Source organism: Pan troglodytes, chromosome 4 (assembly GCF_028858775.2).
Source record: "Pan troglodytes isolate AG18354 chromosome 4, NHGRI_mPanTro3-v2.0_pri, whole genome shotgun sequence".
Lineage (NCBI taxonomy): Eukaryota > Metazoa > Chordata > Mammalia > Primates > Hominidae > Pan > Pan troglodytes.
The window spans coordinates 100203302-100222355 of NC_072402.2; the positions used below are offsets into that span (position 1 = coordinate 100203302).

The 19054-nt window shown below is 39.2% G+C and overlaps 1 protein-coding gene across 21 annotated transcripts in view; it reads right to left on the bottom strand.

Moving 5' to 3' along the window:
• SLCO6A1 (solute carrier organic anion transporter family member 6A1) overlaps positions 1 to 18177 on the bottom strand; it is a 127097-nt gene extending 108920 nt beyond the window's left edge. For all 21 annotated transcript variants that reach the window (XR_010157290.1, XR_010157291.1, XR_010157292.1 and 18 more), the window contains exon 1: positions 17631 to 18177. Coding sequence is in view for 9 of the 21 variants with exons in the window: in XM_016953555.4 (XP_016809044.2) it covers positions 17631 to 17988 (358 nt within the window). In the remaining 12 variants the exon portion in view is untranslated. The remainder of the gene's footprint in view (positions 1 to 17630) is intronic.
• Positions 18178 to 19054: the final 877 nt, after the last annotated feature.

Here is a 19054-nt window from a genome sequence, read left to right on the forward strand (position 1 = left end):
TCCCCTCCATAATCAGCATCCTGTATTTAAAGTTTACCAGTTTTTAGCCTTTTTAACATTTTTGACAATACATATGTCCTTAGACAATATCAAGTATTGTTTTTCATGTTCTTGAATGTGAAATGAATGGTACCATATTATGTGTATTTCTATCACTCAACATCCAACTAGGAAAAAAGTAATCATAATCACACTAAGAATTTGAAACAAAATTAATTGATGTAGGGATTGATTACAAAAGTAGTACATTAGTTGGAGTCCAAATGGTTACTAATCAAAATTCATGATATCTATGCAACCAAAGTTACCGGTGCATAGGCTGCTGCTACTATTGCTGCTGCTGCTGCTGTTAGAACTGCAATCACTACCTTTTTTTTTTTTTGGCAGGAAGCCAGGAGCCCACAGTCTTCCTATGACAGGGAGCTCACCTGCTGATTTTGATGCCCTTGCAGGTGCCAGAGCCCATGGGCTCTATAGTGCTGATAGCATCACATTTATTCCTGAGCATAAATCCAGGAGCCTTTAATCACCCAGCATTGCTCCTGATGCCAAAACCACCAGAAACAGAAAGGAAAAGAGAGTCTTCCCTTTGCCCTTTTGCAAATCTGCTGCCACAGATTCACTTGCAGCATGTAAGTCGAAGTCAGCTGGGCCCCAGCAACTCTGGGAATTGTGGTTTCAGACTTCCCATTCCCCTTGCAAATAGGAGTGAGTAATGGAGTTCATGGCCAACAGACAAATAACTTGCAGCGTTTATCTTTTAGACTACTTGGTATACATTTTCACCCTTCCTCCCATATTTAAACTTTCATATCAAATAAGTAGCAATATCATCATGCTTCTGCCTAATGTATCACAATTATCATTTTACAGAAATGCTGTTACACTTTCTCCCAAAAAAGAGAGATACATAGTCTAATCAATCACAATATCTATCTCAGTGTAATGCTAATCCTTCAGTTTAATCACAAACCTGAATGGATTTTTTAACTTAAAAACCAAATTGCAAAGGTAACCATCAATAGTTAAGCAAATATGTCACAGCCCTAACTAAATTTTTGAGGAGAAATATATTGCCAAAGAAGCCACGAGCCAGATTTGGAGCCACAACTAGTTTCAGCAGACCAATACCAGCAGGAAACAACATATAAAAACTTTGCTGCACCCAGGATAAGAATTTTCTTTAACTTTTACATTAGATGTGGCCAAGGAGGATAATGGCCAATGTAGGAAATAAGTCCTGTTAGTAACTGAGTTTATCTCTAAGGTGGGGTTATTAATTCCCCTTCCGATTGAGGCATATTCTATAACCTAGAGATTAATTTATATGGTTCGCTACCTTCCATAAAGTGTTAATAGAAAAATAAAATAGGAAAGGAGAGAAAGAGAGAAAATAAAAAACCAGAACATATACCTATATAAACATATACACACGCAAATGTACATATGACATATTTGTGTGTGAATCCACAAGACAAGCAAGTAAGAGGAAATGCAGAGCTGCTACAAGTTTTATTTCTCTAAGTGGTTATGAGACTATAGTTGATATTCATAACTTCCTTCTTCTACTATTCACTCGCTCTTCTACCCCTTGATCGCAGATAACATACACAGATTGTTCTCTCAAAGCACATACCCCATCCTATAGGACAGCACTACAAACTTGTTTACTACTGGGAGTGGTTGAATGTTGTCTACTACCACGAGTCTTATCCAAGTCTTCAATAAGACATCATAATTATCTATAAGAGCAAAAGTTCTGGTTATTGAGATATGTAGTAAAATCAGTGAATTACATGAACATGAACCTTCTGCTATACTTCTTTACTGTAAAATTAGTTCCTTAATTAGAAGCAATGTGTTGGTAAATATGGTAATACTGCTTTATATGGCATTCATTAAGTCCAGTTATGGTAGTGTTAGCAGGACCATGATGACAAAAGAAGAACCCATATCCAAATAAATGTCTAATTTAGTGAGGAGAAATTATTGCCCACTTCATAACAGAACCAGAACTATATAATACCTGCCTCCAGGTAACTGGTTGGTTTCACTAAGGAATGGAGCCAATACCTAGATTATATTGACTCTTCCTGGTAGCAAGGCAGGCATTCAGCAGTGCAACAACCAGACGAGCTCTGGTGAAGGTAAGGCCATGTATTCACCTCTTATATAACCTCCATCCTTGATGTAATTGTCACTATAAATAAGACCCCATTGAACAAGAGATAGAATGGCTAGGGAAAGAGGCTGGCTAATATTCATATCTATCTATCTACTTCATTATTGAGAGCCTCTTGTGCAATGGCTTTCTTTTGGTGAACATTCATTCAGATAGGATAACTCTGCTCATATGGAGAGACTCACCACTTACACAGCCTTTCTAATTACCAAATGGTCAAACAACTGGGCAATGTTTGGCAATATGGACAATCAGATGTACTGCTCAATGTTCTTTCCACAGGGAGAATTTCCTTTTTCCTCTACTTTTCAAGGCCTCCCCTAAGTCTATAATGCTACCATAGCATACTTCTACCATTGAAAAATCACAGAGGCTCACCAAAAAGTGTGCCTCTTTCTTAATAGTGAGTGGTACAATAGCACACACTTTTCCTTCATTTTGGAAGAGAGAGTGTTCCATATACTCCAAACCAATTGGTGTCTAGAACTACTACTGAAGTGGCAAGAAATTTTTGGTATATAGAATATTTTCTCATAGGATAGATTTTATGTTAATCATTCTGGGAAGGCTGGATCTGATTTGAGTTATGAGTCTGGCAGCAATGGGGTATGGGATCGTTTATAAGGGGAATTAGCGTTCCTTTAACTCAGGTGAGGCCAATTCAATGTCTTCAAGCAAGGAACTGTTTCTCTTCAGATATAAGAGGAATAATTGTTCCTACTGGCAAAGAAGGTACAGGATTTGGGGTTTCATGTTTCTCAGGTTCACCAAATTTCACCCAGATGCCTTTATCCTAATTCTCAAGGTTTCTTTTTTCTCAAATCAATGCCCCAGCTCCCACAGAAGTGATCTGGTGAGTTTGAGTTCAACTTATGTTGCAATTCTGCCGCCTGTGAGTAAGAGTTAGTATTGACCAAAAATATGTGGCTAAAAATAATAAGAGTTTCTTATGAAACTATGAGAGAAGCTCACACGTTTTCTAACCATACCCTAAACTTTTCATTTTCTTTCTGTAAACTTTTCAATGCAGTTAAAGCTTCCACCACAAGAGTCAATTGCAGCACCTATTTTGTCTTTCAGTGTCTTGCCTTCAATAAGAACTTTATCCTAGGCAATAATTTAAATGACTCTTTTTGTTGCTACATGCCATGGATTTCTAGTGAACCATAATTCACAGGCACAAATATCACTGTTTTCATTGGCTCCAAGCCCAATCATGTCAGACAGCTAATTCCAGATTTCCATCTTTGAGGGTTCGTTAGTTTGTTTTGTTTTGTTTCTCCTGGTTCAATGACCGGTACAGAATATTATATCAAAAGTCATATTACTGGCTGGGTGCAGTGGCTCACACCTGTAATCCCAGCAGTTTGGGAGGCCGAGATGGGTGGATACCTGAGATCAGGAGTTCTAAACCAGCCTGACCAACATGGTGAAACCCTGTATCTACTAAAAATACAAAAATTAGCCAGGCGTGGTGGCGGGTGCCTGTAATCTCAGCTACTCAGGGAGGCTGAGGCATAAGAATTGCTTGAACCCAGGAGGCAGAGGTTTACAGTGAGCCAAGATTGCGCCACTGCACTCCAGCCTGGGCGACAGAGGGAGACTCTGTCAAAAAAAAAGGTCATATTATTTTTGTAATTATAGATAAATTACTTTTATTACATTGGTGAAGCTGAAAAAGTTTACTTAAAACATTTCCAAGCATTTTTATGTTATATATCAGAACTTTAAAAAAAAATAAGATTATTAATAAACACATACTTTAACCAGTTTCTTAGCCATACTATCCTTAATAAAATGTGATTCATATCTTTTCTGAAAAAATATTTTAGTAGTTTTTACAAAGTTAGGTGCAATATATTAAAGTTGCTTTTTACAGTTTTGCAGTGAAGGGTTAACTGAACAGGACTGGGTTGTTTTAAAAAGGCCTGGCCAGGAGCATGGCTCATGCCTGTAATCCCAGCACTTTGGGAGGCTGAGGCGGGCGAATCACCTGAGGTCAGGAGTTCGAGACCAGCCCAACCATCATGGAGAAACCCCATCTCTACTGAAAATACAAAATTAGCCAGGCTTGGTGGCATCTGCCTGTAATCCCAGCTATTTGTGAGACTGAGGCAGGAGAATCGTTTGAACCTGGGAGGCGGAGGTTGTGGTGAGCTGAGATTGCGCCATTGCATTCCAGTCTGGGCAACAAGAGTGAAACTCCATCTCAAAAATAAATAAATAAATAAATAAATAAACAAATAAAATAAAAGGCCTGACTTCAGGACTGGCTCTTCGGTGGCCCCCAGGAGAAAAGCTCTAAGCCCTTGGAATATTCTATCCAATAACAATGTTTTTATATGGCAGAGGCCTTGGGCCATATTGTACCAGTTTGATCACACAGTTTATGTTAACAATGTGATTTATGGTGAAGATCTTTCTTGTCATGGGGTGTGGGTGTGGAGTCTGAGTACCTGAGGTTAGTCACAGAGGTGTTGCATGCCTACATGACTGACAGAAAAACCCTGACCGTGAAGGCTCACGTAAGCTTCCCTGGTTAGTAACACTTTGGATGTGTTATCACACGTGTTGGGAGAAATAAGCATGTCCATGTGATTCCACTGGGAGAGGACACATGAAAACTTGCGCCTGTTTTTTTCCAGACTTCATCCCATGTGCCTTTTCCCTCAGCTGATTTTAATCTGTATCCTTTCACTGTAATAAACCATAACCAAGAGCTTATTTTAAGTCCTGTGAAGTCCCAGGGAATCATTTAGCCTGACTGTGATCTTAGGGGATTCCAATACATAGTTAATAAATTTGAAGTTATTACAACCTCTATTGACGTGTCACTGTAGAAAATGATATTTTAATTGATAAAAACTCTCTACAAGTGTGTAAGTGTCTAGTAAGCTCAAAAACAAGCACTGTTAAATGAAGGATGTTCTCAATTATATTTTCATATTAAACTATTTCAACCAAAATATTACATTCAGAGAATATTTCTTTGAAAAATATTTTACAAGACAAAACTCTTCAAATAAGTTGTCTCTATTTATGATTACTTTGTTTCACCAAATTCAGCTATGTAAAGCTATAGGTCTACTTAAGTTCATTCAATTCAATTTAAAAAGTATAAATTTGCCTAGTTAGAGCAAAGGAACTATCCAAAGATTCTTTCCCAAAATAAAAATGTGTACAAAGCACAATTAAAGGATTTCTAAAATAAATCTTGTATGCTACTCAAGCTCTCATAGTTTGTTTAGTTCCTCTCTTAGTTTTGGAGGGATGCATTTTAGTATCTTCCCATTTTTAAGCTTTGTTTTCAATAATTAAAATTCAACAAAAGCTTCTAATATTTTAGAAGTATGGTGATTCATTCATTGAATACTTTAATGGAAGATTTTCAGCTGCTTTTAAACAAAAGTACAACTGCAAATTAGAGAATTTATTTATAAAACAGTTCAAAATCATAAATCAACTGAGGTTAATTTATAAAATAATGAAAAAAAGTCCAACATTTGTGAAGTCTATTGTTTCCAGGAGGCAAAGAAAGGCAATGTATACCAATAAGATGAAGTATTAATACATAAAAACTTGAACATGAATAAATGTTTGTAAATGTTGATGTTAAATATTATATTTTCTTAGGATACAATTAGGAATTGTTTGTGTACCAATTCCAAGCACATTTCTGCTTCACTGCTTTCCTAGTACCATAAGTACATTGTCTTTACTATGATTCTCTACCCAAAAATTCGTGTAAATATCGTTACAGAAATAAATAATTGTATCTTCAAAAATGAAAATTTAAAAATATAGTATTCACATTAATATCAGGTGTTTATCTTCAACAGAATGAACTTCCAAAACTTTCCTTTAATTTCACAAAAAATAAATTATTATTTGAGTTAATGTATTTTCTATTTGAAGTTCCCGATGGTACTGATATAAAGCTGGCATTATTTAACAATTTGAAAAACTGTCCTTCTGCTAATGGGGTGAATTCATTTACAGCTATTATTTTAATTTTCATATGTGAATATAAAAATTTGGAATTGAAAATGAGTAAAATTAAACTAGAACAGTTAAATCTAGATGAAAAAATCATACTTCACAAAATGTTTTGTAAATAAGCCTTTTGCAGCTGCATGTGTTATCTTTTTCAGCTGTAGTCTTCTAAAATCACCATTAACTTCAGCAGATTTATGTCTTCAGGTTTTTATGTGGTCAGTAATATCACTATGGCCTTTGATAAATAGTAAATGTAAACAATGTACAAGTCTTCATCAATTTGCTTAAGAATAGCACATGCCATTTTTGATGTCATGGTGCCAAAAAAGGTATACTAGAAAGTAAAAAAGCATTACCAAATAACAAAATCATAAAATGATGGTTATATGCACTATATGATAAATGAAAATACCGTAGTACAAAGTGTGCTTAGACTACTATGCACTCTGTGACTTTACTCTTCGGCCACTGTTTCCTACAGATACTTTAAGTAAAGCTAATCTATTATGTCTAATGCTTCCCACTGACCCTACCAACAGGTAGCCTGGTGACTTCATGTATCTTGCAAGTCGCAGCATGGACCATCACAAATCTGGCTAATATACCAAGTGGGTGGCAGAACCAGCTGCATCAAATACTTGCCCAACCACTCAAAATTGGGTGGAGTTAATTTTAGAGACTAGATCCAAGATTACTTCATTTTTCAAGAAATGCACATCACACTGTCCCTGAAAGGAATTTTCATTAACACTACATGTGGACAAGGTCTAGAAAGAAAGACAGGTTATTGCTGGTTGTCTTTTAGATCTTACTCTATGTCAAAGTAAGAATTGTGTTCAGCACACAAATTTTTTAACCACTGTAAAACAAGACCAAGGCAGAATCTAAAAGCACAAAGTTAGGACCAACTAAATCCATCCCAGCTTGTTTAAATAAACTATTAATAATAATACTTAGCAAAAAGGGAGAAAATTGCAATGAAAAATGGGACAGCTGGCATAAACGGGAGCTGTTTCACATAAATTAAAGCATATAGTCAACCAGTTAAGTAGTAAATATGTTCCCCTACAATAAGGCAATTAATTAAACAAAGTAAGGGAAAATTTTATAACGATAAAGAGTATAATTCCAATACAATAACTATCATTATATTAAGTATTAACTGACATAGGGTTAAATAAATAAAATGAGAAAATAAAGAAAACATAAAGAGAAACAAACCAAAACAAATCTCAATGTTTTCAAACTGTTACATATCAGGTGAGCAAAAATCAGTAGAATCACAGAAAATAGCAATATACAATTCTCCTAGATTTATCAAATGTTAATGTTTTGTTATATTTTTCACATGAGTTTCCAAATATTCTATTTTAAAAAGTAACATGTTAAGATACACTTGAACAACTCCCTTTGATATAGTTCCCTGACCTGTTGATTACACTTCCATTAATAGTAGACTAAATAATTCAATTCTCTCATTCTGCTGAGAATATGAAAGTTAAAAAATACTTTTAGATCTGTTTGAAAGCATAAAGAGCTAACTAAGCAATGAGAAATTATGGGGACAAGATTCAGGAGAAGAAGAAAACCCAAACAGGTAATCCTTGCCTAACAGACACTTGACACTTCAGTCAATTTAATTTAAGCAATAATGTTGTTACTACAACCTAGAGATATCAGCGTTCCATATTTGCACTGGCAACAAGGTCAGTACTGTCTTCAAATTTAGTCACATCAGAGAAAAAATTCTAGATTTCCCATTTTAAGGAATAATTTCATCTATCAAAAAATTGATCATTTTTCATTCAAATACAAAAGAAGACCCACTCTAAAAATGCTAGAAAATGAGGATTTAAGAATTAGGGCTTACATTCAAATATTGGGAGAACTGAGAGACAGAAGATTGAGGAAGTCACATAAAAAGTCAGGAAGTTACAGCCAGTAGGCCAGGGGAGACAGAAGCATAGAAAGCATAGAAGCATAAAAGTTAGAGGCCCTTTGGTTAGGGGTATGTCCCACTGCTATTTCTCCCCTTTATTTTCTTCAAAAAGTCATCAAGAAATTGAGCAATGCTCAAGAGCTTCTGCAATAGTTCCCAAGAGCTGCATCAGCCTGCAGGAGCAAAGTGGGTGGTTTTTAAATGCTCAGCAGGATACACGCAACCTCAGACCTGCAAGGATTTGCTTGCAAACATCTCTGGAGAAGGATGACTCTCCTCTCCTTCTCTTCAACCTTCCAAACATCGCATACGTTACCCTCAGTGGAAAACTCTAAAACAGAATCATATGGAAAAGGGGGATTTCCAGAAATTTAAATTATTACCCAGAATATTTAAGGAAATCAAACAATTCAATAGCAAAACAAACAAACAAACAAATAATCCAATTTAAAAATGGGCAAAAGCCCTGAATAGGCATTTCTCAAAAGAAGACATAAAAATGATCATCAGATCTATTTTTTTTAATGCTCAACATCACTAATCATCAGGGGAATGCAAATCAAAATCATAAGATATCCAGTTACAATGGCTGTTAGCAAAAAGACAGAAGATATGTATTAGCAAGGATGTATAGAAAAGGAAGCCTTTATACACTGTTGGTGGGAATTTATGTAAGAATAACCATTATAAAAACAGTATGGAGGTTCCTCAAAACTAAAAATAGAACTACCAAATGATCCGGCAATTCTGCTACTGGATATATATTCAAATGAAATAAAATCAGTATGTCAAAGAAATATTTGCATCCCCATGTTTATTGAAGCAATATTCATAATAGTTAAAATATGGACCAACCTAAGTGTCCATTGACAGATGAATGGATGAAGAAAATGTGGTATATACACATAATGGAATATTGTTCATCCATAAAAAAGAATAAAATCCTGTTTTTTACTACAGCATGGATAAAGAACATCATGTTAAGTGAAATAAGCCAGACATGGAAAGACAAGTACTGCATGATCTCACTCATATGTATAATCTAAAAAGGTTGATCTTACAGAAGTAAAGAGTAGAATAATGGTTACTAGAGGCTGGAGAGGGTGGAAGGAGGGATGCACAGAGGTTGGTCAATGAGTACTAAGTTACAGTTAGATAGGATATATCAATTCTGGTGCTCTGTTGCACAGTAGGGTGACTAGAGTCACCCTATTAACAATAATGTACTGTATACTTCAAAATAGCTATAAGAGAGCATTTTGAATGTTCTCACCACAAAGGAATGATAAATATATGAGGCAAAGGATTTGCTAATTATACCAATTTGATCATTACACAATATAAACATAAATTGAAATACTACATTTTATCCCATATGTATGTACAATTATTATATGTCAATTAAAAAATAAAATAACTATGATCAATATGCTAAAGACATGTATTAGTCCATTTTCACATTGCTATAAAGAACTACTTGAGACTGGATAATTTATAAGGAAAGGAGGTTTAATTGACTCACAGTGTGTCTGGAATTGGTGGGTTCTTGGTCTCACTGACTTCAAGAATGAAACCGCGGACCCTCACGGTGAGTGTTACAGTTCTTAAAGGCGGCGTGTCTGGAGTTTGTTTGTTCTGATGTTCGGGTGTGTTCCGAGTTTCTTCCTTCTGGTGGGTTCGTGGTCTCGCTGGCTCAGGAGCAAAGCTGCAGACCTTCATGGTGAGTGTTACAGCTCTTCAGGCGGCACATCTGGAGTTGTTCGTTCCTCCTGGTGGGTTCGTGGTCTCGCTGGCTTCAGGAGTGAAGCTGCAGACCTTCGCGGTGAGTGTTACCGCTCATAAAGGCAGTGTGGACCCAAAGAGTGAGCAGCAGTAGGATTTACTGCAGAGAGCGAAAGAACAAAGCTTCCACAGTGTGGAAGCGGACTCCAGGGGGTTGCCACAGCTGGCTCCGGTAGCCTGCTTTTATTATCTTATCTGGCCCCACCCACATCCTGCTGACTGGTCCATTTTACAGAGAGCCGAGTGGTCTGTTTTGACGGGGCACTGATTGGTGGATTTACAATCCCTGAGCTAGACACAAAGGTTCTCCATGTCCCCACTAGATTAGCTAGATACACAGTGTCCACACAAAGGTTCTCCAAGTCCCCACCAGAGTAGAGTAGCTAGATACAGAGTGTCCACTGGTGCATTCACAAACCCTGAGCTAGACCCAGGGTGCTGATTGGTATGTTTACAAACCTTGAGCTAGATACAGAGTGCTGATTGGTGTATTTACAATCCCTTAGCTAGACATAAAGGTTCTCCAAGTCCCCACCAGACTCAGGAGCCCAGCTGGCTTCACCCAGTAGATCCCCCACCGGGGCCGCAGGTGGAGCTGCCTGCCAGTTCCGCACGGTGCACCCACACTCCTCAGCCCTTGGGTGGTCGATGGGACTGGGCGCCGTGGAGCAGGGGGCGGCACTCGTTGGGGAGGCTTGGGCCACACATGAGCCCACGGAGGTGGGGGGAGGCTCAGGCATGGCGGGCTGCAGGTCCCGAGCGCTGCCCCACAGGGAGGCAGCTAAGGCCCCGCGAGAAATTGAACACAACAGCTGCTGGCCCAGGTGCTAAGCCCCTCACTGCCTGGGGCTTGTGGGTGGCCCGGTGGCTCTGAGTTCGGGGCCCACTGAGCCCACGCCCACCCAGAACTCGTGCTGGCCCGCAAGTGCAGTGCGCAGCCCCGGTTCCCGCCCGTGCCTCTCCCTCCACACCTTCTTGCAAGCTGAGGGAGCCGGCTCTGGCCTTGGCCAGCCCAGAAAGGGGCTCCCACGGAGCTGCGGCAGGCTGGAGGGCTCCTCAAGCACGGCCAGAGTGGGTGCCAAGGCGGAGGAGGTGCAGAGAGTGAGCGAGGGCTGTGAGGACTGCCAGCATGCTGTCATCTCTCAACAGTTCTGCAGGCTGTACAGAAAGCATGGCTGGGGAGGCCTCAGGGAGGCCTCAGGAAGCTTACAATCATTGTGGAAAGTGAAGCAAAAGCAGTCACATCTTACATGGCCAGAGAAGGAGGAAGAGAGTGAAGGGGAAGTGCTGTACACTTTTAAACAACCAGATCTCTTGAGAACTCACTATCACAAAACAGCAAGGGGGAAGTCTGCCCCCGTGATCCAATCACTTCCCACCAGGACCCTCCTCCAACATTGGGGATGACAAGTCAACATAAGATTTGGGCAGGGACACAAATCCAAACCATATCAGGACTCTATTGGAAAGAATGGACAATATGCAACAACAGATAAGTAATGTAAGGAGAGAGATGGAAACTCTAAGAAAGAATCAAAATAAAATGTGAGAAATCAGAAACACTGCAGCAGAAATGAAAAAAAATGTCTTTGATGACCTCCTCAGTAGACTGGATAGGGTCAAGAAAATACTCAATGGGTGCACTTCCAAGATGGCCGAATAGGAACAGCTCCAGTCTACAGTTCCCAGCATGAGCAACATAGAAGACAGGTGATTTCTGCATTTCCAACTGAGGTACTGGGTTCATCTCACTGGGGCTCGTTGGACAGTTGGGACAGGACAGTGGGTGCAGCCCACCGAGTGTGAGCTGAAGCAGGGGAGGCATTGCCTCACCTGGGAAGCGCAAGGGGTCAGATAATTCCCTTTCCTAGCAAAGGGAAGCGGTGACAGACGGCACCTGGAAAATCGGGTCACTCCCACCCTAATACTGCGCTTTTCCAATGGTCTTAGCAAAGGGCACACCAGAAGATTATATCCCGCTCCTGGCTCAGAGGGTCCCATGCCCACGAAGCCTCGCTCATTGCTAGCACAGCAGTCTGAGATCAAACTGCAAGGCGGCAACGAGGCTGGGGAAGGGGTGCTCGCCATTGCTGAGGCTTGAGTAGGTAAACAAAGCAGCTGGGAAGCTCTAACTGGGTGGAGCCCACCACTGCTCAAGGAGGCCTGCCTGCCTCTGTAGACTCCACCTCTAGGGGCAGGGCATAGCCAAACAAAAGGCAGCAGAAACCTCTGCAGACTTAAATGTCTCTGTCTGACAGGTTTGTGCATTGTGCACATGTACCCTAGAACTTAAAGTGTATTTTAAAAAAATACTACACAAAGGGTACATAATGCTGCACAAACTCTTTCAGAAAAAATGAGGAGGAAAGATAAGAAGGGGAAAAACATCCCAATTAATTTAGCGAGACTACTATTACCTGTTACTAAAGACAGACAAAAACACTCTAAGAAAACTGTAGAACAATACTCGCACAGAAACAAAAATTTTTAACAAAATTTTGGCAAATTAAGTCCAGCAATACGCAGAAAAAGACAATAATCCAATAAAAAGGGCTTATCCTAGGAATGCAAGGTTTGTCAAATATCCAAATATTAAAAAACGCAATATATCATATTAATACAACAAATTTTTCCTTATGAACATCTCAATAGAGGCAGGAAAAAGCACATGATAAAATTCAACACCAATTAATGACAAAAAATTCTCAGCAAACTAATAAGAGATATCCTTAAACTGATAAAAGGCATCTTAAAAAATAAAACCTACAGTTAACATATTTAACTGTGAAAGGCTGAATTTTTTCTATCTAAAAATCAGAAAAATATCAATGAACGTTGCTTTTCCTAATTTCTATTGACCATTGTACCAGGGAGCCTAGCCAGTGGAATAAAGTGACAAACCGTAACAAAAAGCATCCAGATTGGGAAGAAGTAAAACTGTCCTTATTCACAGATGATATAATAATGTATACTAAAAAATCCTAAGAAGTCTGCAAAAAAATGACTTCTGTAACGTAATAGGTTAATTGAACAAAGATGCAGGATAGAATATGTAAATGAAGATGATATATCCAGCATGTTCAGTCATGAGGACACTTAATATCGTTAAGAGGTCAATTTTCTCCAAATTTATAGACTCAACAAAATCTTAGTAACTTTTTTAAAGAAATTGACAAGTTTATTCTAAAATGTATATGGAAAAGCAAAGATCTAGAATAGCCAAAACAACTTTTAAAAGGAACGAAGTCGAAAGGATACCTGATTTTAATGCATATAATAAAGCTACAGTAACCAATGCAATATAATATTTGCATAAGTATAGATGTATTAGGAAAATAGAACTGAATAGAAAGTCTCGAAATAGACTCAGAAAGAGATCAGAACTTCCACAAAAGTATCAAGATAATTCAATGGATTAAAGGGCACTGTTTTCAATAAACTATACTGGAATAAAGCATTTTTTCTATATGAAAAAAATTTAAAACTTGATCCTTTCCATACACCAAAACAGTTCATTCAAAATGGATCAGAGACCTAAACATGAGAGCTAAACTATAACACCTCTAGAAGAAAAGCAAAGTAGAAAACCTTCATGACACTGAGTTAGGCAATAGTTTCTATGATAGAAGCCAAAAAGAATGAATCATTTAAAACATTAATAAATTATACTTCATCAAAGTTGAAAGTTGAATCCTTTCTTCGTCAAAAAGACACAGAAAAATATTAAAAAGCCATGGATTGGGAGAAAATATTAGTAAATATTTATTCAACAAAAGGCTTGCATCCAGATTATATAAAGAACACTCAGTAATAAGAGAAACAACTCAATTTATTAAAGGGCACTTCACAAACAAAGACATATAAATGGATAAAAAGCATATAAACAGATGTTTGAGACAATTGGTCATTGGGGAAATGCAAATTAAAATCACAGTGAGATCCCATTATACAATCACTGGAATAGCTAAAATTTTAAGAACTGACAATACCAACTATTAATAAGAATGTGGAACTGGAACCCATATATTGCTGACGGGCAGGATTGCAAATGGTACAGCCACTTTGTAATTTGGCAGTTTCTAGCAGGTACACTTAAATACTTATACAGCCCAGCAATTATATTCCTAGTTATGTATCCAACAGAAACAAAAATATATGTCCACACAAATATGTATATGCAATTCCTCTTAACAGCATTAGTTATAGTAGTCAAAAAAATATAGAAACAACGCAAATGTCCATCAACTACTGAGTGGATATAGTGGATAAAATTCCATTCAATGATACTATTCACAATAAAAAAGAGCAAACTGTTAATACACACAAAAACATGAATGAATCTCAAAACCATCAAGCTATTAAAAGAAGCCAGAAACAAAAAAAAACAGAAACTGTATGATTCCATGTATATTAAATTCTAGGAAATGTAAGACTCTAATGACAGAAAGTAGGTCAAGGTCACCTAAGGTAGGAGGTAGGAGCAGGAAGTGACTGCAAAGGGGCATGAAGAAAATTTTAGTGTGATGGAAAGTTTCTAAAATTGATTGCATTGGCTGGGCACGGTGGCTTATGCCTGTAATTCCAGCACGTTGGGAGGCCGCGGTGGGCGGATCACCGGAAGTCAGGAGTTTGAGACCAGCCTGGCCAATACGGTGAAACCCCATCTCTATTAAAAATACAAAAAAATTAGCCTGGCATTGTGGCGGGCACCTGTAATCCCCACTACTTGGGAGGCTGAGGCAGGAGAATCACTTGTACCAAGGAGGCGGAGGTTGCAGTGAGCCAAGATCACATCATTGCACTACAGCGTGGGTGACAAGAGCAAGACTCACTCAGCAGAGGCAGTCTCAAAATTAATTAAATAAATAAATAATAAAAAATAAAATTGATTGCACTGGTAGTTTCATGTCTGTACATATTTACTAAAACTCATTGAATAACATACTTTGAAAAGTGAATTTTATTGTACATAAATTATATCTAAATAAATCAGAAGGAAGGATGGAGGGAAAGGGAGAAGAAGAGAGGAAGGGAAGGAAAAAAGGCCTGAGTCTGGTCATAAGAAAACATCAAACAGACCAAGATTGAAGCTCATCCTGCACTACAAAGAAACCATACTCTGTAAGACTTTCAAGGACATAGGAAACAAGAAGAAAGTATGAGGAAGTGTTCCAGATTAAAGAAGACTTGTAAAATATGACAACTTAATGCAACATATGTTCGTGTATAGAATTTTGGCCCCAAAATGAAAAGGAGACAATATTGAGACAGCTGGCAACATCTGGATGGGACCACCAGTTCATAATTGGATGGTAGTATTGTACTGATATTCCTGCCTGTGAGGAACGATGGTTATGTAAGAGAGTGTCTCACTTTGGGAAGTTGCACACTGGAGTAGTTAGCAGTAGTGGTGCACCATGTCTGAAAAACTGGGCATGTATAGGGAAAGAGAAGGCGAAGGAACAAATGTGGTAAAATGTTAACAGATGAAGAATCTGGTTGACTCACAGGAAGCAGGTGTTGTTTGTACTGCCTTTGTATCCCTTCTTTATGTTTGAAATGATTTTAAAATTGTTTACAATGTAAAAATAATAAATAGATCAATTGACAAATAGAAAAATGAAGAGATATACCATTTTTATGAATGGAAGACTCAATATTATACCCAAACTGAGCTAACTACCTGTATGAAGTCAGTTAAGATACAGAGCTAAAAACCATATACTGTCCATCACTTGTTCAGAAACCTTCAATGGCTCCTCATTACCCACCTAATAAGGGGATTACACTAAATTAGATAATACTTGCAAAGCACCTTACCCATGACCCAACATAGTGGGAAGTAAGTACCTTTTATATCCTTTCAGAATTATGTCTGGTATTTAAAGGCCTTCATAATCTAGGCATAATCTGTCTTTTCCTTTCTTTTAAAATTCATTTATGCATCGAATACATATTTACTGAGTGTCTCCTATACCTCAGTCACTAAGGAGACATGATGGATAATATAAATATAATTACCCCCTTATGGTGCCTAGATGAAACCATTATCCAGCCAAACTTGTCATTCACTATTGTGAAACAAGCCTTTCTAAAACAAAACACGATTCATTAACTCGCTTCCCTATTCAACAAATACTCTTTAATTTCATTCTGGCTTTCAAAACTGTACCTACTATAAAGGCATAGTTCAAATGCTTGTTCTTCTAAGAAACTTCTTTGATAATCTCAAGACAACAAACTCGATGACAATTTATTTGTTTTTCTAGTATGGGTCTTACAACATACAGCCTTTTGATTGCACTTATTTAGACCTAGCATCTTAGAGCAAAAAAGAGAACAGGTTTGTCAAATTCCAATGCCATCATTGAAAAGAGGCTAGTAAAGAATCTTGATGTAATAGGGGAGGTGAGAGCTGTGGTCAAGTAGAGAGGCATGCCAAGTCTAAAGTGTTCAAATTCACCTTCTTCAAAATATGTGGGCAAAAATAACAACCTCAAGTTTAGATTCTCTTGTATAAATTCATAGATGAGGAAAAAAGATCCAATAGAGAGTGGCTGAGCCAGAATGTCGCAAATTTGTGAGCAGGATCAGAAACCATTTAATGATCATAGACACCGTTTTCAACTTTATTTTAAACTCCAGGTGATTCAACCCAGAACTTCTCAGAGTTGGTGACCAAACAACGATAAATGACTCAACAATATCCTCTCTGCAGCTGGCTATCTGGAAGCCAGGCCCTCATCACCCACAACGTGTAGGATGGACTGTGCCAGTCAGGTTCTGGAGGAGGTGAGGCACCCAAGTTCGTGCCAGCCGGTTAACCTGTTTTTGAAACTACCTTTGCAAAAATTATAAATGAGGAAATTATGACAGTGAAACAGATTGGACCTAATCCACTCCTTCTTGCTTCTAACCTTTAAACTCCTTGTTCATTCCTGGGCTTAGGCCGAACTAACTTTGGGAAGGAATTCATTTCACAGTTTGACTCTGAAACAAAATTGATAATAGCTCTTTTCTGAAAAGATCCCCTTGTTGCCTGGGGACTAATCTGCCTTTGCAGGACTAACAAATTATCTACAAGATTAGAAATTAAGGTTAAGGGTCATGCAGCCTCTGGCGCCAAGAGTCTGAACCTCCGCAAATTGCTCCTGGGGAAAACATCATTATTGTAAAACCTAAGCTCGGTGCTTGAGATATTTTGCAGACCCTGCACTGGATGGTTGAGCTGACACCACCCAGATAAGTAATCGGGGTCAACTAGTTCTGCCATCCCACCCAGGAACAGAAGATGGCAAGAAAACCTGACTTCGACCACACTATGATTCCCTGACCAACCTGACCAATCAGCACTCCCCAGTTCCCGAGCCCCTGCCAGCCAAATTATCTTTAAAAACTCTGATCCCATCCCAGAATGCTGGAGAGACTGATTTGAGCAATAAAAAAACTCTGGTCTCCCGCACAGCCGGCTCTGCGTGCCTTACTCTTTCTCCATGGCAATTCCCCTTCCTTGATAAATCTGCTCTGTCTAGGCAGCGGGCAAGGTAAACCCACTGGGTGGCTAAACTTTGATCCGACAACGCCTTGAGAAGTCAGAAAGCAGCCTCAGGCTGGGCCACCCCAGGGCATGCTGGGCCACCCCAGGGCGTCCTCCGCCATACTCCCTCTCCCGCCTCCGCCAGTGCGGCCCCAGCTGCCCTCGCCACAACAAACCGCCTCCTTCAGGCTCACCTTGACATATGAGCAGGATGCAGTAGAAAATCATGAAGCAGCGAATGTTATTGCAACACTCACAGCAGGTGCTGACTAAGCAGCCCAAACCACAGGGCTGCTCCAAACTGTCATCCACTTTTCCCGGCTTCTTGGAAACTGAGGACTTGGCTTTTGTCCTTTTTCGGAAACCGCCGAACCTTATCAAGGCCTCTGGAAGTAGTCTCAGATACCGGTGTTTTTTCCTGGGCTTCGAGGACTTCGGGGTTCCCTTGACCCTCCTGTCCTTAGCAGGCTGGGCCCGCGCGGCCTCCAGCGGCTCTACTCCCCTTGAGACTTCATCCTGGCCCCCAGGGTGCCGGGCGACGCCTACGAACATGGCTCACCCTGGGCGGCTCCTGGCGACGCGGCCCGAGTGCTCTCGGCAGCCCGTCCTGCCTGGGCCAACCCAAAGGCCAGCCTGGCGAGGGCGTCGGAGGACTCGGTGGCCACAAGGGGCTCTTGCCGCCCAAGCCTCCAGAGCGAACGTTTCTCCTAGGGCAGGAGGCAAACGTCCTCCCAGGGGGTTGACGGTTGAGGACTTCCAAAGCTGTTTTCCTTCTTTTCTTCCACGTGCGGAAGGAAAAAAAAAAGCTAAAACTAGATTTTGATAACTGCTAACACAGACAAAGAGCACCAGAAGCATGGAAAAAAAAAAAAAAAAGTGGAACTGTCCGTCCCCAGTTTCCCCAGACTTACTTTATTATGGTGGCTTTCCAACTGAAAAATCTCACTAGAAACAACCTGAAAATTGTTGAAGGACCAGGAGAGAGCAGAAGACATTAAAACAACAACAACAACAACAACAACAACAACAACAAAAACAGTTTCACCGCAGTAAAAGATTTGGACGAACAAAAATCAGAAATCAATGTCCGAATGAATGTCCTTAAGTGAAGTGTTTTACACATAGAAATTATTGCCCTAGAAACTCTATCCCAACTCAAGAACAGAAAAGATTATTATTTCCCACCTTAAATGAGGGCACGAGGACCAGAGGATTATTTTTTCAGGTATAAAAACTTTATTGAAGAGAAAGAATGTAAGCGAAGAGTAGTAGGATATGAAACGTGGCTTTCTTTTTTTAATGAAAATGCAACTTCTTATTGGTTTTCTTTTCTTAGGCTGATATATAAGCTCTTTAGGCCATGTATATGTGGAGGGTGACCTTCCAGGAGAGATGGCACTATCTTCTCTCCTATGGATTAGACATTGTGTTGCCAAAACCAATTTAGCTCTTCAACAAGATTTTGTGCTGCTCCAATAGTGCTGGCCTGGTAGACCAGGGAAAGAAGAATTAAGAACCACTGACCTGAAGCCTGATTTTGACTCTACACTGCTTCATGATAATAAATGTAAAAAAAAAAAATCCACAGGAATCCTAGGAGGTAGGAAAGACAGTGGGG